General features: G+C 53.9%; 8 protein-coding genes across 8 annotated transcripts; 5 read left to right on the top strand and 3 right to left on the bottom strand.

Annotated features, from left to right (window-relative positions):
* Positions 1-617: 617 nt before the first annotated feature.
* On the bottom strand, positions 618-2,499 carry MRS44_000698 (uncharacterized protein; the record flags this gene model as incomplete). The annotated part of the gene is made up of 4 exons (XM_046280676.2): positions 618-1,109; positions 1,170-2,309; positions 2,363-2,429; positions 2,489-2,499. The coding sequence occupies 4 exons, from the start codon at positions 2,497-2,499 to the stop codon at positions 618-620; spliced, it is 1,710 nt and encodes a 569-aa protein (XP_046138593.2).
* A 213-nt stretch (positions 2,500-2,712) lies between these two features.
* On the top strand, positions 2,713-5,181 carry MRS44_000699 (uncharacterized protein; the record flags this gene model as incomplete). Its single annotated transcript, XM_065624162.1, has 4 exons — positions 2,713-2,913; positions 3,000-4,279; positions 4,328-4,811; positions 4,867-5,181. The coding sequence occupies 4 exons, from the start codon at positions 2,713-2,715 to the stop codon at positions 5,179-5,181; spliced, it is 2,280 nt and encodes a 759-aa protein (XP_065479874.1).
* Positions 5,182-5,772: 591 nt separating this feature from the next.
* MRS44_000700 (uncharacterized protein) lies at positions 5,773-6,106 on the bottom strand (the record flags this gene model as incomplete). Its single annotated transcript, XM_046267471.2, has 3 exons — positions 5,773-5,861; positions 5,910-6,034; positions 6,096-6,106. The coding sequence occupies 3 exons, from the start codon at positions 6,104-6,106 to the stop codon at positions 5,773-5,775; spliced, it is 225 nt and encodes a 74-aa protein (XP_046138595.1).
* A 649-nt stretch (positions 6,107-6,755) lies between these two features.
* MRS44_000701 (uncharacterized protein) lies at positions 6,756-9,127 on the top strand (the record flags this gene model as incomplete). Its single annotated transcript, XM_046270517.2, has 5 exons — positions 6,756-7,090; positions 7,145-7,310; positions 7,364-7,491; positions 7,550-8,952; positions 9,003-9,127. 5 exons carry the CDS (start codon positions 6,756-6,758, stop codon positions 9,125-9,127), a joined length of 2,157 nt encoding a protein of 718 aa, XP_046138596.2.
* A 1,916-nt stretch (positions 9,128-11,043) lies between these two features.
* MRS44_000702 (uncharacterized protein) lies at positions 11,044-12,567 on the top strand (the record flags this gene model as incomplete). The annotated part of the gene is made up of 2 exons (XM_046267472.2): positions 11,044-11,098; positions 11,384-12,567. The coding sequence occupies 2 exons, from the start codon at positions 11,044-11,046 to the stop codon at positions 12,565-12,567; spliced, it is 1,239 nt and encodes a 412-aa protein (XP_046138597.1).
* A 1,792-nt stretch (positions 12,568-14,359) lies between these two features.
* Positions 14,360-17,747, top strand: MRS44_000703 (uncharacterized protein; the record flags this gene model as incomplete). Its single annotated transcript, XM_046282582.2, has 4 exons — positions 14,360-14,392; positions 14,445-15,002; positions 15,052-17,171; positions 17,228-17,747. 4 exons carry the CDS (start codon positions 14,360-14,362, stop codon positions 17,745-17,747), a joined length of 3,231 nt encoding a protein of 1,076 aa, XP_046138598.2.
* Positions 17,748-19,950: 2,203 nt separating this feature from the next.
* MRS44_000704 (uncharacterized protein) lies at positions 19,951-22,316 on the bottom strand (the record flags this gene model as incomplete). The annotated part of the gene is made up of 7 exons (XM_065624163.1): positions 19,951-20,669; positions 20,762-20,958; positions 21,008-21,090; positions 21,143-21,198; positions 21,258-21,330; positions 21,467-22,127; positions 22,312-22,316. 7 exons carry the CDS (start codon positions 22,314-22,316, stop codon positions 19,951-19,953), a joined length of 1,794 nt encoding a protein of 597 aa, XP_065479875.1.
* Positions 22,317-22,951: 635 nt separating this feature from the next.
* MRS44_000705 (uncharacterized protein) lies at positions 22,952-23,654 on the top strand (the record flags this gene model as incomplete). Its single annotated transcript, XM_065624164.1, has 2 exons — positions 22,952-23,108; positions 23,362-23,654. The coding sequence occupies 2 exons, from the start codon at positions 22,952-22,954 to the stop codon at positions 23,652-23,654; spliced, it is 450 nt and encodes a 149-aa protein (XP_065479876.1).
* Between the last annotated feature and the right edge of the window lie 1,361 nt (positions 23,655-25,015).

Here is a 25,015-nt window from a genome sequence, read left to right on the forward strand (position 1 = left end):
GACGCTAAAGTTTGGCTCAGGGTATCCCGCTAGCACGTGGTCTTTTTCTCTTGGAGCCAGGTCCTAATAGACGAGGTTATCCCTTGACGCAAGTTGGCACTTATTTCTGATAAAGCAGGCAAGTAAAATTGATGATATCTGTTTCTTCTTTAATGAGAGTAAATTGGAGTATCTCTTGACTTGATTGGTGTGACATGTGGTTGTGCAGAGTTAATACGGTTGGTTTGCGGTATTATACTATCAGCCACAAAGTTGCTCGGATGCTGTTTGCTCAGCCATGTACGAAAGTGCTGTTAGTGATATACAACATTTCAGTTGAGGAAAGCATGTCAGCAAGCATTTGGGTTACAATGCAATAAAAAAAGATGCCCAGAATCGTAGCATTAAAAAAGCAAACTTGCTCAATATCCGAACTGAACTCGTGAGCTTGAGGAATATGTACTTCTATCTCATCTAAGCAACCTTTACGGCTGTGGCCAAAATTCACAGCACAACTTTTCCGATCCCCGTGCGGGCGCGGGGCCCTTCTCAAACATCCGCTTTTCGCACTCAAAGCCCACACGGCCGCTTCTCACCAACTACCCCATCCATGCGTCATCCGCTGTCGAGAACCAGCATCAGCTCTTCTTCTTCCATTCGGCAGCTCTCCTGGCGCTTCGATTTTGCGGCTTGCCTCCCTTGGCCTTGGGCTTGCTCTTGTTCTTGCCCTTCTTGCCAAACTTGAGGTCCTTGGGCAGAGCGTCCCTGGATGTGGCACGTCGGCCTTCAAAGATGACCTGCTCTGGAGTCTTGATCTCGTTAAGGGGGTTCGGAACCTCTTCGGAAGAGCCCTTTGAGGGACGCTTTCCGTGACGCTGCTGGATGGCGGCGGAGCGGCCGAGGAGCTTGCTTGTGCGGCCAGCCATGGACTGCTCCTCAGGTGTCGCCTTGGGCTTGTACTTCATGCTCTTGGGTGCACCGTTGGTGGCCACAGCCTTGGCCTTGGCTCGCTCCTGAGCGAGGGCCGTCTTGCGAGGATCCTTGGCTCGAGTAACACGCAGCTTGCGGGGGAGCATGGGCGGGAACTTCTTGTCATCAAGGAGCAGGGCGGCCTCGACATCATTGGCGTCCTACAAATCCTGTTAGCCCTTGTTTCATCCGTGTGAGTGGCAAACTTTGCGGAGACTTACATAAAACTGCACATAGGCGATGCCCTTGCCCACGCGAGTCTTGGAGTCTCGGACAACTCGGACATTCTCGACCTTGCCCTGAGTGCTAAAGGTGCGCCATAGGCCCTCCTCAACATCGGACGGAGCCTTGTTTCGCTTCTTCTGTGTAGTATCTCCATCGGCGTTGGTGGCCAGGATAGTCTCGTCATCAACGAATCCCAAGTTGCCAACAAACACGCATCGGCGGTGGTCTGTGGGACTGGGGTGAGCAACACTGTCCACCCTCAGGTGTCGGTCAAGCACCTGGGTGCCATTGAGCTTTGCGACGGCCTCCCGGGCAGCCGCGATAGTCGAGTACACGACATAGGCATTAGCCGACTTGGTTGTGGCGTCCATCAGCGACTTGGTGATGTAGGCCGCGCGCTTTGGCAGAGAGCCGCCTGCGAATGCGACAGAGCGGAAGCGAATGGACTCAATGGTCTGTGGTGGAGATGCATCCTTTTCCAAGATGGAAGAGAGATGGGCCATGAGCGTCTTCTTGGCCGTCTTGGAGGATATAGCTTCGGTGGAAACGTTGGCAAGGAAGACTGTCCGAGCTGCCTTTTCCAGATCCGAGGACTTGTCTTCCTTGGCAAGCGTCTCGTGGACTGGGATATCGCTCTCATCGCCGCTGGCGTCGTCGTCCTCAGCCTCACCCTTCTCACCGGCTTCTTTTGAGGCATCGTTCTTCTGTCGCTTGCCCGCACGCTCAGCCTCCTCTTCTGCAGCAACCTTGCTCAAGTAGTTGCCCTCGAGATCGTCATTATCATTCTTGCGCTTTCGTTTCCGGTCCTTCTTTTCTTTGCCTTCGGCGGCATCGATGATGGCGTCGAGTTCGGCTGGCGCATCTGTCATGGGCTCGTCTGCACTCTCTGCGTCGTCCTCATCCCCTTCGCTGTCCTCCTGCTCTGAAGCCTCGGAGTCTTGCTCATCCTCGTTCTCATCCTCATCATCCTCCCCATAGCTCAGCTCCTCACTGATTTCCGAGAGCACTTCGTCGTCGTCCTCGTCTTCTTCACCGTTCTCCTCCTCCAAGACCACCTTTGGTTGGGGTGCTTCTCGGGGCTTCTGTTCCAACAATGCCGAGTATCTGGACTTGGCGGGAGCCTTGGTAGGACCGGCCTATAATTGATTAGCCAGGAGGGCAGAGAAGACAACAATGTCGCAAAACTTACGCTGGCCGCAAACAGAGCGTCGAGTGTGGGGTCCACAGCCTTGGAAGAGGCCGTCAAGCCCTTTGTGCTGCTTCAGTCAGGATTTTCCATTGTATACACGAGAAGAGCAATGGCAGAAGAACTCACCCTTTAGCCATGGTTTCGGAGACTTGTTCTCTGACAGAATCGGCCAACTCGCTAACCTGCTGCAAAAAAAAGTGCCAGCCTCTGGATCGCGACTGGAAAAAGGCACAGAAAAAGTCCAGCTCCAGAGGGTCCACATGAACCTCTGGGTGGGCGTGGATTTGGAGTGCGCCGGAAGCCTTGCTGGCCGGAACAATGCGTCATTGGCCTGAACCGGGTGCTCCATCATGGCACACCCCCCGAGGCCAGTTTCTGCCGTGGAAGACCGCTTTTGCCCCGTCATTCTCAGCCCGCTCTCGGTTTTCCTCTGGCGACTGGCGCAGGCCCTGGCCCCCCAGCGCAAACCGGCACCGTCCACCGTCCATCTCCGTCCTCTCTCTGTCCCCTCCTCTCAACTCAACTGTCCGTCACCGGAAGCCCTTGGCCTTGTCAGCACCTCTCGCGTCTTCCATGCCGCAGCAGGACAAAGGCTGTTTCAATCAGCTTCGCTTTAGCTCGGCTTTGCCTCTTCAAGTCCACCCTTCACGACACCCGATCCCCAATCACCCAGCTGCCGTTCCTCATCACTCGTCTCCACGGTCGCGCTGCTCCGACCTACCTGCCGATCACCACCACCACTCTTCTGCACCCGATACTGCAAGCCTACCTACTCTCTCCATTGAGCAAGGCCATAGACACGTCATCGCGTCTTTCAACAACCATGGCGGCGACCGCTACCGCGCCCCCGCCCCTCTCCTCACCTGCAGTTGGGGTTGTTGATCATGAGGACAGCAACATCTCCAGTCCCCTCAGCGAGGTTGACACCAAGGACGACAACGACGAGGACATTGAACACATGCATCTTGACAATGACGACGAAGATAGCACTAGGCCGACCCCCAAGAAGAAGCCTCATGCCACCTCCGATTCTGACAGCGTCCTCTCCGATGCCCACACCTCGGACGGCAACGATACTGAGGCAGAGACTGAGCGGCTCTACGACACCCCGAGGCACCAGCGACAGAGGGACGTCGTTGTAGACCAATTCAATGAGGGCCAAGTCTTTGAACACACCCCGAGCAAGCTCCGAAGAACCGCCAACCTAGACGACCATCACGACGACGAATCCACCATGGGGGACGATGCCTCTATAGGCTCTCCAACAATCGGAATAGAATCCCCATCGAAACCTGCGACAAAGCACGACGCGGCGTTGGAAGATGACCATAAGAATGACTCCCAAGACCGCAAGCGAAAGCGCTCACCAGCCGCCGATCAGTCAGAAACTGAGCAGCCACTTAGGAAGCGGACCAGCTCGGTCCCAGTGGCTGATACAGAGACTCCCCAGCAAGCCGAGGATACAGTCATGCACGAAGATGAACCAACTCCAGCCAACGAGAGCAGCGGCACACAAACTCCTGCTGAAGAGGTAGACGTCTCTCCACGAAAGAAGTCCATAGCTCGCGAGGATGGAGCGGTAGAGCGTACAACTCGCGCGACAAAGAAGGGCACGCGCGGATCAAAACGCAAAGCGGCAGCCGCTGCGGAAGCCGATCATGACACAGACAATGGCAGCCATGACGGGGCCCGCGATAGTGCTCGGGGGACTGACGTAGAGCAACATGGAGAGGAGCTGGAGGCTGATGCGGACGAAGAGGTTGATGCAGCTACTGCGCACGATGAAGAGAGTAAGGATCGCCCGGCCAACACTCCCAACTCGGTTGACCATACTCACCCAACGATAGTGGAGCGAAAACACGCCGCGTTTAAAGATTGGACACATATCGAGGAGATGTTTGGGGTATTCAGAGACAGGTAGGCCTCGGTTTATCACCTTTGGTAGATTGCGCTGACGCCATCCAGACTGTACAAGGACCGGCTTCAACGACTCGAGGAAGAGGAGCAGTCCCTGATCGCCAGCGTCCCAACACATCCCGAGTACCTTAACATGAAGCAGTGTCTGGATGACCGGTTGGAGCAGAAGCTTCGAGAGATCAATAATGAGCTCGAATATCGCGTCAAGGCACATGAGAGGCGCGCAGTTGCTCAGCGAGCTCAAGTTTGGGGTCAATACTATCAGGCGGTACGAGAGAAGCGAGAAAAGACGCTAGAAGCTCTCAACCAGGAGTGGTACGATATTCAAACAGCAAGGCGAAGTGCACATAGCCTGCAAGATTGCGGCCTGCTCTTCCCTAAGGATCCTGCCCAGCGAGTACGGAATGCCATCGCCTACAACACCGAGGTTTCGACTCTGGCCAGCATAGCCAAGTATGAAGGATTCCCTGCAGGGCCAGAAATGGCGGGAGCGTCTCCCTCGGAACTTGATGATGACCTGGCTGCCATTGAGGTATGTTGACAAAGTCAGGTCAACTCTCCGAGACCGCTGAGCTGACTTGTGTAAGCGAGCCAAACGAGCCCGGCAAAAGCCACCACCACAGCGACGCGAAGAGTACTATACGCCGCCATTCGATCGCCTTGGCCCAGCGGGTGAGCAATTCCTCCGGGAGACGCCTTGGGCCAACCCAAACCACCTAGCCCACAAGATGTATCCAACACCAGTGGCAGCGGTTGAGGGACAAGTGGAGAATGCGGCCAGTCGCGCAGTACCGCAGGGCCAGATTCCGGCCGCAGCGGATATCAAGTCCAACCTGAACGCCACCCATCCTAAGCAACACTCACCTTCGTTGCCAAACCGGTTGTCAGAATCCCTGAGTTGACACGGACAATGATCAACTCAGCTCATAACCCAATGAAACGGGTTGGCAGCCTCTCGAGTGTAAGCCGAGGGTCGAAAGCAGCCGCAGCTTGAGCAATTGATTGCGCAGACTGGTGCATTTCAGCTCATCCCTATTATAGGACTTGTTAGGAAAGGATGGAGTATATTGCTTTTGTACTCGTTTTGTGATACCCATGGAAAACAATCGGCCGAAGCTCGGATGTATTCGATTTTCCTTTTTCTGTCTGGACTCGAACATGGTTAGAGCATTGGGTGTGTCTACGGTGGACAGCGCGGTTCTTTTGATGACGGTTGGAGAGGGGCAGAATCTTGGTTGCAGCGGGCGAGGACTCGCGGGCTTCAAGAACTATTGTACAATGGTGGTCGTTTATTCATACATGTTGCGCAGAAGAGTTCGCCAACGTGTTGTACAGGAAGGTTATGGGGTTATAACAGGCGTTCTGTGTGGCAGGTAGCATGAATGGCATAGCTGCTTTGGTGTTCTTCCTCCTTTTAACTTCTCCAATGCTTTGATTTGCAACCTTGATCTAAGAGATGATTCCCCAGGCGTGCGGCCTATCATATGTAGAGTTTACTTGGAAGAGGCGGGTTTCCGAGGCTCATCAGGGACCTTGACATCTTCGAAGTTGTCCTGGCCAACGGCGTTGAGGGTATAGTAATCTAGGCAGTGTAAGCGCGTGGCGGTAACATGGAGGCGGCTCGTCGTACAGATGGTTCCGACAACGGTCAAGAGGCCAAGACCGGTGACGGCGTTCTTGAAAAGATAAGGTCGTCGGGCTCGAACGAGGGCAGGGCCTTGTCGCAGGCGGCGATCGTAGTATGTCGATTGCGGGCTGGTTCGGAGGTCCTGATCAGTCCACTATGCACAATAATGTAGAACCTAGATGAACGAACCTGGGAGGCATTTTGGAGATGGCAAATATTAGCACGACAATAAATCAAGAGCAGAGAAAGTAGAAGCCGGACAATTTGACAATTGCTGGATTATCAGTCGGCACTTCAAATGGGTGTCGATGCGCCAGAGTCACTTCAGTGGAAGATCTTTGCGGCTGAACCTCGGCTGGAGGCACGCCTGTCGTGACGTCTGAGGTACCTTTCCTCTGGTGGAGCTAAAGCGTGCGTTGCAAGGGTCTGTTCCACGTCCCGTCTTCTTTACTTCCCGCGTCGTCGCCAAAACTTGGAGCCCAGCTTCTACATAAATTGTTCGCCCTTTGTCACAAAGACGACGACGCGCAGCGCACGCCCGGGAAGCTGATGCGCCTCGAATCAAAAGCCTTGCGACACCGGATATTCGATACTGGACCTCTGTTTCCGTCTTTGCTGATGCTGGGCCTTTGATGCGGAGGATGCCAAAAAGTACACAACTGGCAAGCTCAGCAGCCTAGTCGCGCGACCACCCTCCAAGAGCCGCATTGCCATCCTCACAGCTACCGCCGCTGCTGCCATCGCCCGCTCCTCTCCAACTCATGGTATCCTCTTCGTCCAGTCATAGCTAGACCTTTGGTTCTCTCCCTGCTACCATCCTTGCCGATCGAAGACATTCAGTAAACAACCATGGCAGCGAATCTGTCAGTGTCGGACCAGATCCGGCAGCTCAACGATGCCCGAAAGCTCGTCCTAGGAGACGTCAAATACTATCCAAGCATCGTCAGAGGAATCCTCCCCATCATTGGACCGAACGCGGCGATCGAACTTCGACGATGGGGCGCCGAATTCCTCGCCGAGGCCTTTGCGACGCCAGCCCTGCCGAACGGAGAGAAGGAGACGATGCAGCCCTACGTATTGGCGACACTAGAATCGATGATCGAGAATGATCGAGAAGACCCCCAAGTCATCCGGAGCGTGATCCAGTGCGCCGCCAGCATCTATCCGCTAGCGTTGAGGTGGATGTACGTCCGCACTCCCTAACCTTGCACAGGTTGAGACTAATGTTTGCGATGCAGCATAAATAACAGCTACGATACGATTACGTGGCAGAGAATGGTGGCAATCAAGCAGAAGATTTTACGGATATGGGACAATGCAGCCCCTTCCGTGAGGATCTGCTGCATCAAGTTTGCGCAACGTGTGGTTTTGGCGCAGAGTGTCGCTTCTGGTGCTGAGCTCAGAGTATGACTTCTAGAGACTGGTTCGCACAGGATATCGCTAACGCATAATACCAGTATGGTGGCACTCTCGACGTCTCCTTGGACAAAGTCCCCCCGGGCCACCAGTCCCTCGACCCCCGGAATTTGGAGGCAGAAGCATCAGGGCTCCTGGACCGAATGCTTATAGTGCTTCAAGAGAGCAGGTGAGAGTGATGGTAACACAGACTCCGGTCTCGGCAGCTGACTCCTTGCGATCGGTAGTGATGCATTGGTCGTAGATGCGACGCTCAATTGTTTGTCTATTCTCGTGAGAACGCGCCCGGCAACCTCGAATCGAGTTGTCAATGCTCTTCTCAACTTCAACCCCCTCAAGCTCGCAAACTCACCCCTCACACCCAAAACTCGCGTCATGATGAAATCGATGGAGAAGACAAGTCGACTGCTCTTGATCCACCTGATGAAGCGAGATCCTCACAACCCCATGACGCCCAGGATTCAGCAGCACGTAGAGCGTATGATGCGCACCATGGCTGAGATATCCGACGACTCGGGAAGGAAACGGCCTCTCGCAGCACAGCACCATGACGGATATGATGCTAAACGACAACGGCTGACTCCCGCCCAAATCCAAGTGCCCCCGCTGGGTCCTGGCACGCACAGCCTGGCAGATGTGTTCACATTGATCGATAATGACGCTCTAAGGAACTTTGACATCTTCCAGGTCCCTGCACCAATGGTGGCCAAGATCGCAGTCACGACGCTTGCGAGTATCGATCAGCAAGTGTTGGCCAAGGCGGTTGATGGTATCCGTGGACGTCTAGACGCCCTTGCCAGTGCTCCAGCTCCTGAACTGAACCCCAATACCGCCCCGCTGGGTGTGGATGAGGATGACGACGACTACGAGCCCGACTTTTACCAGGCTGAGGATACAGAACAGATCCTCAACAAGCTAGATAGCGCTCCTGTTCACGATGCGTCATCAGGTCTAGAGGACAGCCTTGCTTTGAAGTCGTTCCACCTTCACCAACCCCAGGCATTGACACCGGAAACGGCTCTAACAGCGGGTAACGGGACTGTGACGCGGGTGATTGAGATGATGAAATCTTTAGAGGACCCCTCAAAGAAGAGCAAGGCTGGCTTCAGTAGGCTAGCTGCCAGCTCTGGAAACCGAGACTCGTGGATGACGATACTGGCACGACTGGCAACACGGTCAGTGGCTGGCCTCGAGGGAGTATCTGTGAAGGACGAGGGTGACCCATCAGCACCGCAATCCCTCAGCAGTAACATCCGCGATGTGCTCTATGCCTACGTGATGGAGGACTTCCGAAAACACATCGACGTGGCAGTTTCGTGGCTGTGTGAAGAGTGGTACAACGACAAGCTACAGCAGAAGACAGGTGGTGATCGACTGCTGCACTACGAAAAGTGCTGCCTGCGGCTGATTGATGGGTTCTTGCCATATCTGAACGCCCAGGACAAGGTGCTCACGCGATTCCTGAGCGAGATTCCGGAGCTGAACCGGAATATTCTATCTCGGGTGAAGCACATGTGTCGCGATCCCAGCATTGTGCAGTTGGCCCTAACAAGCCTGCTCTACTTGGTCATGATGCGGCCACCTGTCAAGGAGATTGCTCTGGATACGGTGCAAGATATTTGGACCGAGTGTAAGTTGAATTTGTCTCCCATTTAGTGATATGTGCTGACTTGTTTCTAGTCGAGGAGGCGAGGCCTATGGCGGGCAAGTATCTGTCCAAGTATCGGCCTGCTTTCATGGAGGCAGGACGGGAGGCTGCTGGCGATAATGCTGGGCAGGCGACAGCACCAGCCATCGCAGCTTGAAGCCCTCTGGCCTGAAACAGCCATGGCGTAAGATGGGGAAATTTGGCGACGAAAGTGCAAGGCAGCCGCGAATGATGCTTTCGGATTGTATTAAAATGTAAAGGCTACAGACGACGGAGTTGGGTGGTCATGATGAGCGGCTGGTGGTGACACACGGCTCGCTTTCGGAACGCCCATACGGATGGATACACATCAACTATAAACAAAGAGGGCGGGCCGTCGAAAACTGGCCCGAAAACAAGGGCATTCATTGGGAGGCGTTTTAAGGGGCAATGTTGCGATGCTGCACACACATAACATAGGCTGGGTCTAGAGATGATGGACAGGGAACAGCCAGATACCTCACTGTCGGGCTGTATGATTATTGTATCAAGTGGCTGCAAAAAGAATTGAACCAGGGGCGAGCATCTTTCGATGCAAGCCGAGCACGGATACGTGATGGATGTGAATGGATGCGAGCACAGATCAGGGATATTGATGTGTATCACGACATGGATGAGATGAGTTTGAGCAAATAACGGTGGAAGAATTGACGGGCTATGAAGCCTAGTTGTCATAATTGGCGTGACGTTTCTATTCTCAGAAGCAGATGGCTGAATGAATGGTTCTCAAGGCCTCGCTGGGGATGAAGCGAGCAGAGATAACAAAGAGATAATGCATACGAGACGTCTGAATAAAGCCTTGGCGTTCAGAATGGAGTTCAGCAAGGCTGACAGCTCGTCGTAATGTGATGCGTATTAGCAGCCTAGGCTCCAAGAAATGCAATTTAGGGATCAGGCGTTGGGACGTTGACGAGAACAGGAATGAAGGTCATGATGAGTGGCGGGTTGAAGCCTCGACAGAAGGGTCCATTATCGTCGTGCCGCTTCCCTGGCGAATTCAAGCCTATCTCTTGGTGACGGTTCAGCCTCAACTGGGCATTCCTGGAATTCCTATCTGAAAGCGCATGAGAGATGAGATTCTTCTTGCTTGACTGTGATACAAGGCCTTGGCGGCCGAGCCGGGCCATGCCCTCCAGGCCGGGACCCCCCTGCAGGCTCACCGGAGCATCCTGGGCCTTCACGGGCGCTTTTCCCAAGGGTTCCATTCAGGTCGTAAACATGGGTTGCGTGTTTTGGGAAATCCCGTCATGCCCCGGAATCTCATGTTGCTGTGGCATCAGCGTCTAGAGTTTCAACCTGAAGGTCCGTGACGTCCATCGGCCCCAGGGCGGGATTGATTAGCTATTCTATTCGTGCTGCTCATGCTCATGCTCATGCTCAAATCTTACATTCTCTTCTTTCATCTTCCATCCCTGGTCGCAGTTAGAACGGCATACGCATATTTGCTTCTTCTGCTTCATCTCTCGATTTCCGTCCACTGACAAAACCTGGCCGATCAATCTCTACGACCCGGACCTCCCATTAAACAGTAGTCAAAAAGAGCCGTGAGCGGGCCCCCCGGAGCGAGTGTCCGTCAAACCAGACCAGTTTTATTGCGGGATTGGATACGGACCATCCTCCACTTACCCGTCGATCCATTCAACGCGGCGTCCTTCCAACGGCGGGCGGCGGTGACGGCAGAACGGGGGACCAGCGGGAGAGCCACCTCAGCGAGCGGGAGCCAACCCAAGATTGAACGCCAACGCCAGTCAGCGTAACCCAGCCAGAGGCCCGAACTAACAGCCCAGGCATAAGCCCAGCCATCCCTCCCTCCCTTGAGAAAAAAAAAAACAAAGAAAAAAAAGAGGCGAAGGCTGTGCGTGTGTTTACTTGCCGATTAATCTATTGTGCTGCACTGGTCGACGCTGACGCCGGGGAGAAGCTTGCTTGCTTTCTCGTCCAATCCTCCTCCTCCCTTTTTCGCAACTTTACCCAACAACAACAAACATCAACATCAACAACAGGCACCCCCCTTCCGCCTCTTGTCCCGGTGCAATGCGGAATCGCCTGCACAAAAAGGAATTTTCCATTCACAAGGACGCTGTCAACGGTACGTATGTACGCATAGCGCACAGAGGATGCTCAGATAGAGTCTACCTATCTACGAATATTCAGCTGCATCTCTTGATGCTGCCCCATCTTTGAAACAGCTCCCCACATCTTGACGGGGCGCATCTGCATTCCCTCCGTCCCGTCCTGCCCGTCCAATGTCTTCTCACCCTCAGCCCTCAGCCTCACTCACTCACTTAACTCCCGCAAAAACTCTTTCCACTCCTCCGCATGAATGTCGGCCGTCGAAAAAAAAACTTGCGCTAATCTCACCCACTCTCTCCAGCCGCCGCCTCTCTCGCCGCCAGATTCACCGAACTACATGCTCCCGCCGAGAAGGAAAAGACCTTGACGCCTGCCTCCACCGGCTCCATCAACAGCATGAAAGGCCGGAGCCCTGCGACCTACAAGCCGGCAGTCGCCAGGTCGAGCACTATCCGGAGCGTACCCAGCTTCGAGGGCTCCGAGTCAAGCCCCGACAGCAAGCACAGCGCCTTTTCGAGTAGCGTCAACAGCACCGCCAGCGCCATGTCCAACAACCCCGAGCCGAACCACCACGCCCAGACACCCATCAAGGCCAAGGCCGATCCAAACAACACATCAACGACACCCTCTCGCTGGAGCACAGGCGCGCCTCGAGTGGTAGAACCTACCCCAGAACCAGATCATTCCACAATGTCAGACGGACCCGAACACGCGGACGGTCAATGGGACTCGACGATTGGCAAGGCGGGTTTGGGCAAGACTGGGCGTGTTATCAACAAGCTCGTCAGCGACAATGAATCCCTCAAGCGAGATATCCAGATCGAGCGCCTGAAAGCCGACGAGGCCAAGCAGGCCGCAAAGTTGGTTGAGGACAAGATGGAGCGCATCGTCAGCGACTATGAGAGCCGGCTCCTCGAAGCCAACGTCACAAAGACTCTGCTAGCCCGCAAGGAACGCCAGGTCGAATCGCTAACAGCCACCGTCGACCTCGAAAAGAAAAAGACGGTCAGCGCCCTAGAGCGGGAAAGGAACTGGAAGGACGAAATGGAGAAGACAAGGAAGGAGACGACAGTCCAGGTCGAAGAGGCAACAAATTATGCGCAGCTGATGGAAGGCCGATACAATGCCATCTCTTCACACTGGCGGGATCAAGGCGACGAGGTGAAGCGGGCCGTTTCCAAAATGAAGACCGAGATCGATCAACTAAACGAAGAGCGACGGAAAGACGACGACAAGATACAGACACTGAAGGACCTCTGCGACCAACAAGACAGCAACATCAAGCAGCTTCGACATGAAAAGGAAGAAATCGCCCGCAAGTTTGAAGAGTACAAGAAGGCTCAAGAGGACGCGCTCAAGGACATCAAGACCAACGCAAGGAAGCGAGAGGATGAGCAAGAGCGCCTATTAGAGCAGTCCAGAGAGGCACTCGCCAAGCTAAAGTGGGCGTTGAACGTCAAGGAGAACGTCAAAGGCGCGCAATGAATTCAGCCCCGCGCATGTCGTGAGGGGCCACCAGCCTCTCGTTTCACTCAATACTCGGATCAGGTCGAACAAAGAGAGGTCTCACTTGACCTCCAACTGAACCCGACCACCCCGAGACTCTGTCAGCACCCATCTCGTCCTGCTGCTTACTCCAGTTACCCTCTCTCCTCTTGATGTTTCATCAACAGCTCCTCGATTTCACGTCTACGAACACTGTCACGACCACTGCTGCCTTGATACCACTCATTGTATACCTTGTTGTTGCTGTTTGTTTCTTTCTTCACTTCAGATAGATGGGCTGGACATTTACCTACTGGATATGGCTTTGTTTTTCTCCCCAGTCTCACCACGACTTGCCCTTGGGGCCTTGGGGTCGGCAGGGATAGGCGCTACTGGCGTTGGGCGTGCCTCTCTGGCACTGGAAGTTTGGTGCCACTCTGCTCAGCTCAGGTGGCTCGTTGAATTCGGATATTGCCCTACTTTGAGGGAAACGGACTCGGGAAAAATAGAAAAAGAATGGAACCTGGGGATTTTCTTAGAGGCGGCTGATGAGAGGGACAACCCAAGGCAAAGGCAAGGGGTTGGGCCAGCTTTTCTTGTCCTTGGGAAGACGACGGATACCCAAGCAGCCAATGAATAAATTATTTGGGCACGCATTGCTTTTGGATCCATGCATGTCAAAGGTGGTTGTCCTTCTTTGTTTGCAAGAATGCTCGCGAGCCCGTTCACAAGTTAAGACCAGCTCATCAACTCCCAATGACCCAACACACCCAGTCCATAGGAACTTTATCAAAACCATAGTAATAATAATACTTAGAAGAGATGAGATTTCCCTGTTATGCTAGCTTCTATGAGATGCCTACCTTATCTTTATTTCTTTATCGGTTCGTGATTCACTGCCATAGCTCCTCAAGTCACAGTTGTAAGGGCCGATGCCGCACGGTCTACCAGTGTTTGTCACTTGCCAACAACTGCCCACGGGAAGGTGCATAGGAGAAGAATTTAATGCACCTTCCTTCTTTCTAACCGCCTAGTCAGGTACCCCTCCTTCTTTCATTTCTGATCTTGTCGTTGTGAGAAATCTCTGCTTTCTCCTAAACACCTCCCATCACGAACCCAAGCCCATCAGCAAAAAGGACTGCTTTCCACCGAGTTCTTTACATCGCGGCGTATTAAGTCTTACGGCACGTTCTCTAGTTTTCTCGACCCTCCTCCGAGATTAGTTCTTTTCTTCTGATTGCCTTCTTACCCCCGTACCGGTGGCTCTGCCGGCCTCGCGACCCCCCCCCGCCTCGATCTTATCGACAAGACCTTCAGGCCTTAACTCGCGAACAAGCGGCCGCGATACCACAACCTTGAACATCACACAGTCAATTATCCTTGCCGGTTTTACACTATTCGCGAGACCAGGATCCTCGTGCTGCCTTAACGCGAAAGCGGCCGCGGGTCGCTCGGTCGGATACCTTCTCGAACTCATTGACCACGCCGCATCCCAGGTAGCGCTGCGACAAGGAGGAAGGACATGCTATTTACCACTGGCTTTTAGATTTCTTGTAACATTTGATTTCATATGTGGCAAACGACTGTCTCCCGTATCTTTCCTGTTTACTAAGGTGTGTTGATCTACGCGGTTCTCAATTCTCAACAGTTGCGAACGTACTAACACTACTGCTTGAGAAACCCACCTAGGATCGGCATTCCAATCAAGGATGCAACAGTAACCATGGCAAGCTTTATCGAATTTTACGTCTCATGCAACCCTCCGTTGTTACCTGAAGGAGTCTCCTTGGTCATGACAGATCTGCAAGATTCTCTGGGCCCCTCGGTAAGTTGAGCGTGAAGAGTAGACGTTTTGGCTCTAATACATTGCTGTGCAGAAAGTTCTCGAGATTCTCTATGACCCCCAAGTACCGTGGTTCAAGGTCATCGCCTATGTCGAATACCAAGCCGAGATACTCCGATGGATGCAGTCTCGTTTGGAACAGCTACTCGAAGAAGAAGCCGGTGCCATTGACCAAGACGCTGATCAAGAGGATGAGCTTGACATTGGGGGATCCAAGGTTCAGCCAGACGTCGAGGTCCTGACAGACAAGCCTCACATTGTTTCATGGCCAGTGTACTCTGAGGGATTGGAGGCCAGCGTGGGAAAATACGACACCTTCCGATTCCCTCAACACATCCAAGAACTCCCCCACAAAACAATATGGAGAGGCCTCGAAGGTGTTGAAGGGGCTACCATCTCAGATTTGACTGCCAAGTTCGACATCTTATGGCCGGCCTTGGACTCCAAGGCCAGTTTGCGGAAGCTTGAAGAGCCTGGGAATCTTCAGGTGACATACAACTGCACCGAGACTCTGGCCTATATTGGAACCGAAAGCGATGCACAGTCCCTGGAAACAGTGATACGGAAGCTTGACACGCTCCTGAGCTTCATGGTAATTCTCGGCTTCTTCCTATCTCGGACAGGATTTCTAACAACCTCAGGATGCCCCCTTCACCAAGGAATCGCATCTGATCCTCGCAGAAGCAGCACGCCCATTTCGAGTTTCATACCGGTGTCTAACGCATACCGGCCTTTCGAACTTGACATACATGGACCCCACCATCACTTTCGGAGCTGATCAAGAGCGCAAGCTGATTGAAGGAGCCGCATCTTTGAGAGTTGTAACAGCAGATGCCAGGGGCCGCTTGAGTCTCGACCCGACTGTGTACCCCTTGGAGCACAAATTAGCCAAAGACCCAAAGCTCGGATTCAGTCCATTTGCTCACTATGAGTACACGAACAAACGCCCCAATGCTTCAGCTTCAACAGAGATTCGGAGTATCCATCAGACCCGTCGACAGCAGCAGGTGCTCAAGAAAACCACACAACTCTCTCTGCATACTGCCAAGACAACCAAAGAAACAAACAGAATCTCCAAGCGACTCATTAACATCGAGAACGAAGGAGACGAGCCCAAGATACTCGGTTCCGCGGCCGGCAAGAACAAAGTACAGAAAGAGACTGGGTTGGAGGGAATCCTCTTCTCAGAATTACGTGGCGATTCCTGGCAGGGCTCAAGGTCACCACTTCCAACCGAAACTTCAGTGGCAAATTGGATCGACGGCATCGAGCTTAATTACGCTAAAGGGAGTCTGGAACTGATCCCCGGCCTTTCAGAGGGAAATGAAGTTCAGCATGATACTACCCCTGATACGACTGCCTCGGTCATGACGCTCGCTGGTGGTGCTCTTCTTGACCTGGGATCAGAAGATCTTCAAGCTGGTCTCGAACAAACTCCCAAAAACATCGAGACACAACACTTGGAACTGCTCAATCTTGAAGAACCGGTTCCCTCTCGTCAGCCCGTTGGTGCTCGGACACCAAAGCTGAGGCCCGGGGACGATTCTATCCCAAATCTATTGGATTCGGAGTCACCTGCCAAGGAATTCCATGGGATGTTTGCTCCTGTTGACCCCTTTACCCTCGCGGTGGAGACTGGCCCGAATCAAGGTGGCAGCAACGCATGTGAGAAACAGAAAACACTGCCGCCAGGAGAGAGTTTGATGGACTATCTCGACTGTCATGTCCACACACCTGCCTTAATGGATTCCATGGACAGGTACAAGCAAAACTCTCAGTCCGGGAAGGAAAAAAAGTCGGCGGCGGGTCACAGTTCCGGCGTGGTATTTGGAAAGCAGGGAGACGCTACCAAAGAATTCTTCCAGACCATGAGGCAAAAAGCGGCCTCCCGTCCTACCTGGGCCAGTATTGCTTCGAAGAAGAAAACTGCGGAAGGGCAAAACAAGGAGGCTCCTTTTGGTCCAAACGTTCGAGTTCCGACTGTCCCATCGATTTCCAAGCCAGCAGGGTCAGAGAAGGAGAATCACACTCTTGTCAACGCCATGGGATCTCAGCCCTTAGTGAAAAATGAGCCTCCATCCCAAAATGATGGTCCATCTAGAGGAATGGGCCTGGGGCTGGCGACAGTTTCGAGAGATACCGGCCTACAGGCCAGTGCCACGCGAGCTGTCCCAGGGATGGACCCGGTGACTCCAGATTTCATGGAAGGCATCGAAGTGGTTGCAAAGACAGAAGGAAAACTTCAGGAACTGGTAAGGATTCTACAAATCACGCCTGGTCTGATTCGCCTAGAAGCAAAGTTTGGCAGGGTGTGCTTCAAGAATCAGCCGCCATCCTTGGTCAACATTGGGCAAGGCCCTGCTTGGCCGTCGGAATCAGTGTTGGAAAGACTCAACAGCAACGAACATGAGAGTCAGGGCACCGTTGGCTTCTACACGATTCTCACGACCAATGGAGCGGAAGCTGATCTGCTTTCGCAGCTGACTGCTGGTAAGACTTCATGGATGCTCAGCGAAATACAGGTCTACTATGAAATCGTGTGCAAATCTCACGACGGGGCGACTTCCCTTGTGGTCAAGGTGGACGCCGATACCTTTGAGTATGAATGCCTCCCCGCAACTCAGGAGCTGTCTCATCTGTATGTTCACTGCGCCAGACGGGCCTGGGACGTCAAGTTTGCGATTAGCCGGATGGACATGGAGGCGGTACCTGAAGCCTTCAAGCTCTTTGCAAGGTCATTGGTTCACTCAATGAGTATCTCGTGAGTCGTGTGAGCCTTGTTCAGAAAATCTGACCATTAGACTAACTCTTATAAAGGACAAAGGACACAGGCGAGATCGAGATCGAGGCCGACCAGGATGCTAGGCTTGGATGGCAAATTGAGAGAATCAACATTCGGCACCTCGCAAAGTATCGAAATGGGCCCAAGGGCCGCAGCTGCTTGACAATCACAATGACCCGTATAGTCAAGAAGTTTCCAAACGCGTCAAACAAGCACAAGACCAAATTCCGAGGTCAAACAGTTCCCACGACGCCACCTGGAAAGGGATCACCTACACAGTGGTTCGAGGCTCACATTTCGTCTACACGGGCAGAGGAACTCTTTGAGGAAAACTTGGGCCTGGTGTTTGGGGAAAGAACGCGTTGGACGGTCGAAAAGCTCATGGAGGATGGTGTTTTGTCGGCTCTCTGCGAGCCCGCGTTGAGAATGGTGACAAAAATGGACCATATCGGCGAGTCAAACAGCGCCTCACAGGGTTTCCGGACGACTGGAGGCCAGGCCTATGGCACGATTGGCAGTACCAGAGACGGGAAGCAAGAGTACCAGTTTTGGTAATGAATGGATGGACTGGGATGGAGGTTTGTGAGAGGGTGTAGGGTGGAAGTGGGACACGAGGGTATGCGAATTGTTTGTTGATTGTGCATGGAATGGTTTTATGGGATGTGCGAACTGGTTGATTTGATTTGGTTTGGCGGGTACGAAAAGGAAATTGACAACTCGTCGAGGCATGAGCTTGATTAAGCTTGTCTCGTCATGAAAGATATGATGGTCCGTGTTTAGAGACACGGGGAGGGATCAGATAGACGAGTTAGAAAATATCACGATCCTTGTTAGAGGTCCCCTCAGTACGTAGCGCCAAGCAACTACTTACTTCGTGAATGCCAGCCGTTTGATTTAATTAATGATGACGCTGATTGAGCCCGTTTGGGTAAATATTGATGCAGAAGAAAATGCGTCGGTGTTGAATGATTGATAATCAAGTCTTTATCACTCAATTTCTCGTGCATGGTAGTTTCGAGTTGTCCATTGGTGCTGCTGCACAAATGATACTACGCCGCACACAAGCCGCGGCCCGACCGCTCCACGCGAAGCAGCGGTGGCGTTGTAAGGGCATGATATCTCTGTGAGAGCTTCAACTGTGTGCCCGATAGCTTGATACATGCAGATGGGATCCATTGTGTGACGGGGTGGTGGTCTCTGTTGCTTTTTCGCGGTGAAGCCGAGATGATGGGTTCCTGCAAGAGAAACCCGGGTCCGAGGTCCAAATTACTGCCCGGAGCTTTTAGTTATTAGCACCCCAAAATGGTCAGTTTCTGACACCATGTTTCACCCAAAAAAAAATCCTATCGGCCGAGCCGAATGATGAATGGGAATTTTTTTAAACCCCACTGATGCGCCTCATGTCAACTAGGTACCGGAGGCGCCGCCTCCGCCTCCGCCTCCGCCGCCGGACAATAAAATCCCACGCTCAAACGGCCGAGAGAGGATTGGATCCCCCACCTGGCCCCCCGGCCCGTGCCGTCGGTTTCGCCGTTTTCGGGCGCCACGAGGGAAATGCGAGGAAACAAAACGGGGGCTTTAAATGACGTGGGAACGGGACGTACGTAGTAATGTTTCGAATGCAAGTGCTGTTACGTAGTGGCTGCTTAGCCCTACGCCCGTATTGTTATTCCACCAACTAAGTTAACCTGGAGAGCTAGCAAGCAAGCTCCCGGCTTGAAAGCTGGACGCCGCCCGCTGCCGCTAACGGACCCGGGCGTGGCTCCTCGGGGAGCCGGCCGACAAAGGTGTCTCGGGACGGGTAGGTCTACGGATGACTTTGAGGCCAGTGATTTTTACTTGAACATTTAAAAAACGAAATTGTGCCAGATTTTGACAAGACTACCTTCATTTACTGTACAATCCCAGTCACAGTGCATTATATAGTGTACATCGACCCATGCTTGGACTGTGTGTGTCGCCTGTCAACCCATTCCCCATTCCGTTCCCTTCCGTGCCCGAGCCCGACATTCTCAACCCTCTGGCGAATGACTGTTCCTCCCTAACGTACGGTTCAGGGATAGGGGCTCGTATCCCAAGCATCACCCATTCAATTGTTGGTCCAGTCATTGATAACCCAGACACGTACTCTTAACCTCTCACCTCCTGGTCGCCTGCCCCCCTCATCGTCGTCTCGTGTCTTTGCGTGTCTTGCCTGGGCCGCGTCGGCCAATGAGCTTGCTACAATCAGCGATCTTCATCGACCCCAAATCTTATCGTGATCGGTTCGCTGCCCATAAATCGGTCCCAGGGAGTGTATTGGCTCGCATCAGCCAGCCTCTTGGAACCAGCCTTGTCCGCTCATATTGCCATCCAGACTCGACCCTGAGCCAACGTGACCGGTTTGATCGGCAGCAGCTAAGACAATGTTGAGACGAGGGAAATGAAGAGAGAGCGCGTGTCAAGGATGCCTTCCTACCCATGGCGCGAAAATCAAAGGCAGTAGGTGAGTGGGCGTGTGGAGGTTGGGTATCAATACTAGATTCTTTCAGAGCCTGTCCCCCCTTGACATGATCAACATGGCTTCGCCCAAACGCCTCTATAATCTTTCAACTGTCTCAAACAAACTTTTGAGCACCCAAAGATGACGCTTGGTCTCCAAGGCTGAAAAAAATCATGCCACGCTTCGCCGAAACCCGCCATGTCAAGCGCAGAAATCCATTAGTCTTCAACCCGTCGCTGCCTCCACTGTTGCAGCCTCTAGATCATATCCTCCTCCTCAGTCGTCCAGTCGGTAGATCAAGCGAATGATATTCCAGCACCAGTTCGCCGTCGAGTCTATCTTCTTCATGTCGCGTAGCCAATCTAGATATGCGTTCACACTCTCGGTAGCTTCCACGTCGAAGCGTTGCCCGCAAAGCGACGACCGAATTCGTAGCAGCATCGGGTGCTGCTGCGATAGATGCAGAAGGATGAGAATGCCAAACAGGTTCTGTGACCAGAAGAAGGCGGTTGGCACCAGCCTCTTGTTGGTGCACGGCGGTGACAGGGCAATCGGCCACTTGAGCGACGCCTTGAGACACTCTGCCGCACCTTCGGCGTCTTCGCGCGTCAAGCTCTCTGGGTAGTGAAGAGCTTTGAACACGCATGGTCGGTAGATGAGATACTTGTTGTAGTAATATCGGGTTCGGAGGAGTGCCACCTGGATATCGGCGGCGTATGGGTAGCTCGCAGGGGGTGCGTCGAGGTCAGGGGTAAACATGTACGTGCTCTGCAGAGGTTGACCGGTGTAGACAGCGCCGAAGGCATCGTGCGAGGGGTCCGAGAAACCCATCGACTGATTCAAGCTGTCTTGCCATCGAAGGTGGCCTGGGAGCATACCCCGCCATTGGTCAAGTTGTGCGTCGAGTTGCTTCATCAGGGCTGGGCTACCGCTACTAGACGACCCTGTAAAAGACCCAAAACCAGGCAGAGGAAGAGCCGAGCTCATACCAAATGCTGAGACGTGTTAGCATCGCTGGCCACTATCACGGGGTTGAGGCGTATCCTGAAAGAGATACTAGCCACAGCTAGACCTCCTGGTCACTAACCCTTGCTGAGAGTCGAGTGGAAACTCGCAGAAAGCCTCCGCAAGACAATCTGCGATGCAAAGTGTTCCTGAAAGTGAGTTGCCTGGTTGCCAATATAGTCGTCGTCGGTGATAGGCCCGCTAAAGTCTGGGAGGCCGATGCCATCGTCCAGCTTCTCCAGTCCAGTCAGGGGCAGCCCAAACTCCATATGAAAACACCTGTATGGGCCATCAGCAGAGAACGTCCGAACGCAACTAGTCTTCATACGTTTCCATGATGGAGCAATGCCAAAATATCCGCTTAATCAAATCTGCTCGAGGGCCATGAAGCTCGTTGGGTTTGCTATGTGTCTGTTAGTATGTCCTAGTGTGCACCGACCTGCTTTTGAATGGGGGTTCATACCTTGTTATCAAAGCCTGGCAAGCCAAGGATGCGTACACTGTCATCCTCCAACACTCCTGTAGAACAAGTTAGCATAACATTATCCAGTCCGGTCGAGTATCAGCTCAGCACTTACCAGGGCCTGTCCGCAGCTCTGGTGGTACAGAGCCGCCAGTGCAAACATCTGAATATTCTCCAGGCTGACCTCGCTAAGTGCGAATCCCATTCGTTTTCTTGCTTCGTTAAAGTATCCGAGGCCAGGCGGCCGATCAATAGTCCCCCCTTGATCCCCGATGGACGTTGTTTGTACGCAGATATCGGAACTTCAGAAGTCGTGAGCGCCACCTCTCCGAGGGCAAGGACGAGTAGTACAAGCGACGAGATGGCTCCTTCCTGAAACCCATTGTTGAGGATGGATGTGAGTGTGTTGGAGTTGAACCATTGCCGGTCCATGATGGGGTGGAGAAAGTTGATGACATCAAAGTAGCCCTTGCTGAGACGTTGCATCGTCTCCCAGTCGACACTGGGAGGGCTGAGGTTGAGAGCTGACGGAGAGCCCGTGAGCTGCAGAGGCACCTGAAGGCTGGCGTTGCCTGGAAGGCCCACTGGTTGAAGGCCCTCTGAGGGGAGAGCGATGCTTGAGTCACGGAGCCCCCTTGGGAGCGCGGGAATATCGTGCTCGCCCAGCGGCGATGGGGGCTTTTGGCCGAGGCTCTCGAACATCTGGCGCATGACAGGCCACTCCAGCATCCTGGACACTGAAGAGTCATAGCGATAACCTCCCCCTTGGTGGGAAGGCGTCGGGCTCGTTGAGGGGAGAGATGCCCCCGGAAGAGGATCTTGGGTTTCGGGGTCCACCAGAAGCGGCGTGCTCGCGGGATAGGCGGTTGCCGGCTGCGAAGTGCTAAAGAGGGGAGGAGTCGTGGTTTCTCTGAGACCCAAGTTGTCTATCTTGGACTCGACAGTTTTGAGGCGGTCTAGGATCTCAACCAAGGTCTTGTCCTTCCTACATGCAGAGTTTAGCACACTTGAGCAGCCAGTGGTGGACGGCGGCCGAGAAAACAACGGCATCACCGTGGAATGGCCATGCTCAGCTCCCATGCCGCTTTGCCAGGCTCTTTTTCATGAGACATACTTTGTGGGTTGAGGTTCTCGGTATCGGCAGTCAAGCTTGAATCTCTGACACGTACCACATTTTGGCCTCTGTTCATCACATCTCTGCTTTCGGTTGCGGCACGTCTCACAGGCCTGGAGGCACATCAGCTACAGCTCGGATCGGCTTGATGGAGATGTACATCTCTAGCGGATGGAGCAAAGACAGGCGGTGCAGGGGCAGATGGGAGTTGTTGGCATCCATGGAGAGCAGAAGGGGACAACACTGGGGGGATCCTGTCCTGCCCTGCGATGGCCCCATGGATGAGGGGACCGGTAGCCAGGATCTTCAACAGGGAACAGAACAAAGACATCCATCAAGAGACGGGTAGAATGAATGGATGAACCAGATGCTCAGAGATGGGCAAATCTTCAACGTACCTGAGCTGCAATGGCGCCGCGTTCTTTCCGACTGGTTTGCGGCCCAGGCCCGGGTGAGACGTTGCTGGATGATGGTGGCCCAGCGTCCATAGTGGGATGGAAGGGGCAGCTTTCTGACCGTATGCTCACATGTGAGTGCGACGAGAGAGGAATTGGGAAAACAGCAGCTCTAAAAAGCTCTCTAAGATGACTGTAATTCCCAGATGTAATCGGTAGGCTCCATTGGGCAGGGCGCCCCGAGGCGAAAGAAAAGGTGGTTGAGCGTTGAGCTCAGGTGGCCCCGTCCAGGGAGCGGCGATGTGCGACGCTTCGCAAGCGGACAGGCCAGGCGAGGGTGAGAATAAAATAGGAGGGGCAGGACAACAAGAATGCACGCACAAGGGAGCTGAGGCGGGCGGCCAGCAGGAGAAGGAGACGACAGGACAGGACCAGACTAGGGGGGGCGTTAAATGGGGTACGTGAAGTGAAGCAAAGCAAGCGCTTCTCGACGAAGAAAAACGGCTTGCAGACGTTCGCGGGATGGGATGCAAAGGCGGCCGGGCGTTGCTTTGGCTCGCAGGGCAGGGGAACGATGGACGAGTAACAACCACGGGGCGGCTAGAGAGGCCTTGGTGTTGGGATATGGCGAGACATCTTTGGGGAGAGAGTTTTTCAGCACGCGGAGACGAGCGAGGGCGCGGAAAAGATTCGCAAATGGGGACTGGCAGGATGTGAACTGAATTCGACCGGAGCCAAGTCCGCCTCCGACGAGAGACGAGGGGAACAAATACAAGACTCGACAGAAGTCGAAGCTCCTGAGCTCCCCCAGCTAGAAGCGGTTGGCAATCCGTCAGAGCTGCCAAAGGACCCCGTCCGAGCAGCCACCAGGTGGTGGGAGCCCAGGGAAGTGGAGGGTATACAGGAAAATCAAACCGTCCTGGCCGAGCTCCGTGGTGAGAGTGAGCCCACGCAGGGCAACACAACGCACGCAACGCATCAAGCCCCGGCGGCGCTTGACTGATACACGGTGCACCTCGGCGCCGCGCCGCACCGCACCGCACCACCGCCGCACAGCTCTCATTGCCTGTTCTGCTCTGTTGCGCTGCGCTTCCGCTTCCACTTTCGAGGGTGGTGTTGATGCGCTGCACTGCCCAGCACCGTGCCGTGACCTCAGCCGTAGACGCACCGTCAAGCTTGGGCCGCCCCCGGGGAAGGCATCGTCACTGGCGTCCCTGAGGTAGCATCCGTGCCCGCTGGACGTCATCGCCGGATCTCACCACGGGCCGGGATCGAGCTCCCTCTCCCCTCCGACCTTGGGGGTTCGGTTCCTCTCATGACAGCTTGCCAGATCCAGAGCCCACCCACACCCCGATCGATACGCGCGCATACACACCAAACGTCTAAATCGACCAAACACGCGACAGAGAACGTTTAACAACTCGCGCTTCATCATCTGATGCACACTCCCTCTGGCGTCAACGCCGTCGTTGCCACTGCCGGGTGCCCGCTCTCTGCGTGATCGTCCAACCCCGTCCACCATCCGCACCGACCGGCCGGAGCCTGTGAGGACACAAACCGTTCTGCTGGGAGGCATCCATCGTGTGGGGGAGACGGTCACCACGCCCGCTTCGGCCTTGCTTGATTGCCCTCCTTTTTTTTTTTCTTTTTTTTTTCCTTTTTTTCTTCTCTCTTCAACCCTTGCTTGTGCCGGTGCCTCTCTCGCTGCAAGTGTGTCGTGGCGGCGGTAGCGCCTCGCGATCGGCCTTCTCCATGCCCACATCGTTAGCGCGCGCCGGCCCTGGGAAGCAACAAGCAACTTTTTCTTCATCAATCATGTGCCTGTGCCTGTGCCTGACCTGACCCGACCCGGTCATTGCTGGAACTGCCGTCGTGGCGCCCGGAGGGGACCCATGGCAGCGTCATTTCTGCGTCTCAATCGAGTCGACCGCTGCGTTCCCTACCCACGACAATTGTCTAATTTGAGCTCGACACCCACACGATGCAAGTCAGCAAGTGACGAATGTCGATGCAACCGTCAGTAGTTGTGGCAGAACCTTGCGTGCATGGCGCTGTGGCACAGTCGAGCACAGTCCCACAGAACAATGGCATTTCGCCAAACAACCATTGCTAATTAGCATCTGACCGCCTATGGGCATTCCCCAAACCCGATCCTGTGGCGGTCTCCTTCAGCTTAAAATTCGGTTGAGTGGCTTATTCACCACCTCGACTGACTGCTCGAAAATGGACCGGGATACCATGATATCACTTCTCATAGGACCGGGAACTGTAGCTGCATATCATAAGCTCGGGTCACCCCCGCTGTGGTGGTCCGCGGGCCAAGCCATGTGCACCAGACAATCTTGTGTGTAGCGCAGCGAATCC

The sequence above is a fragment of the Fusarium solani genome, assembly GCF_023522795.1.
Source record: "Fusarium solani strain SB1 chromosome Unknown bctg00000000, whole genome shotgun sequence".
Lineage (NCBI taxonomy): Eukaryota > Fungi > Ascomycota > Sordariomycetes > Hypocreales > Nectriaceae > Fusarium > Fusarium solani.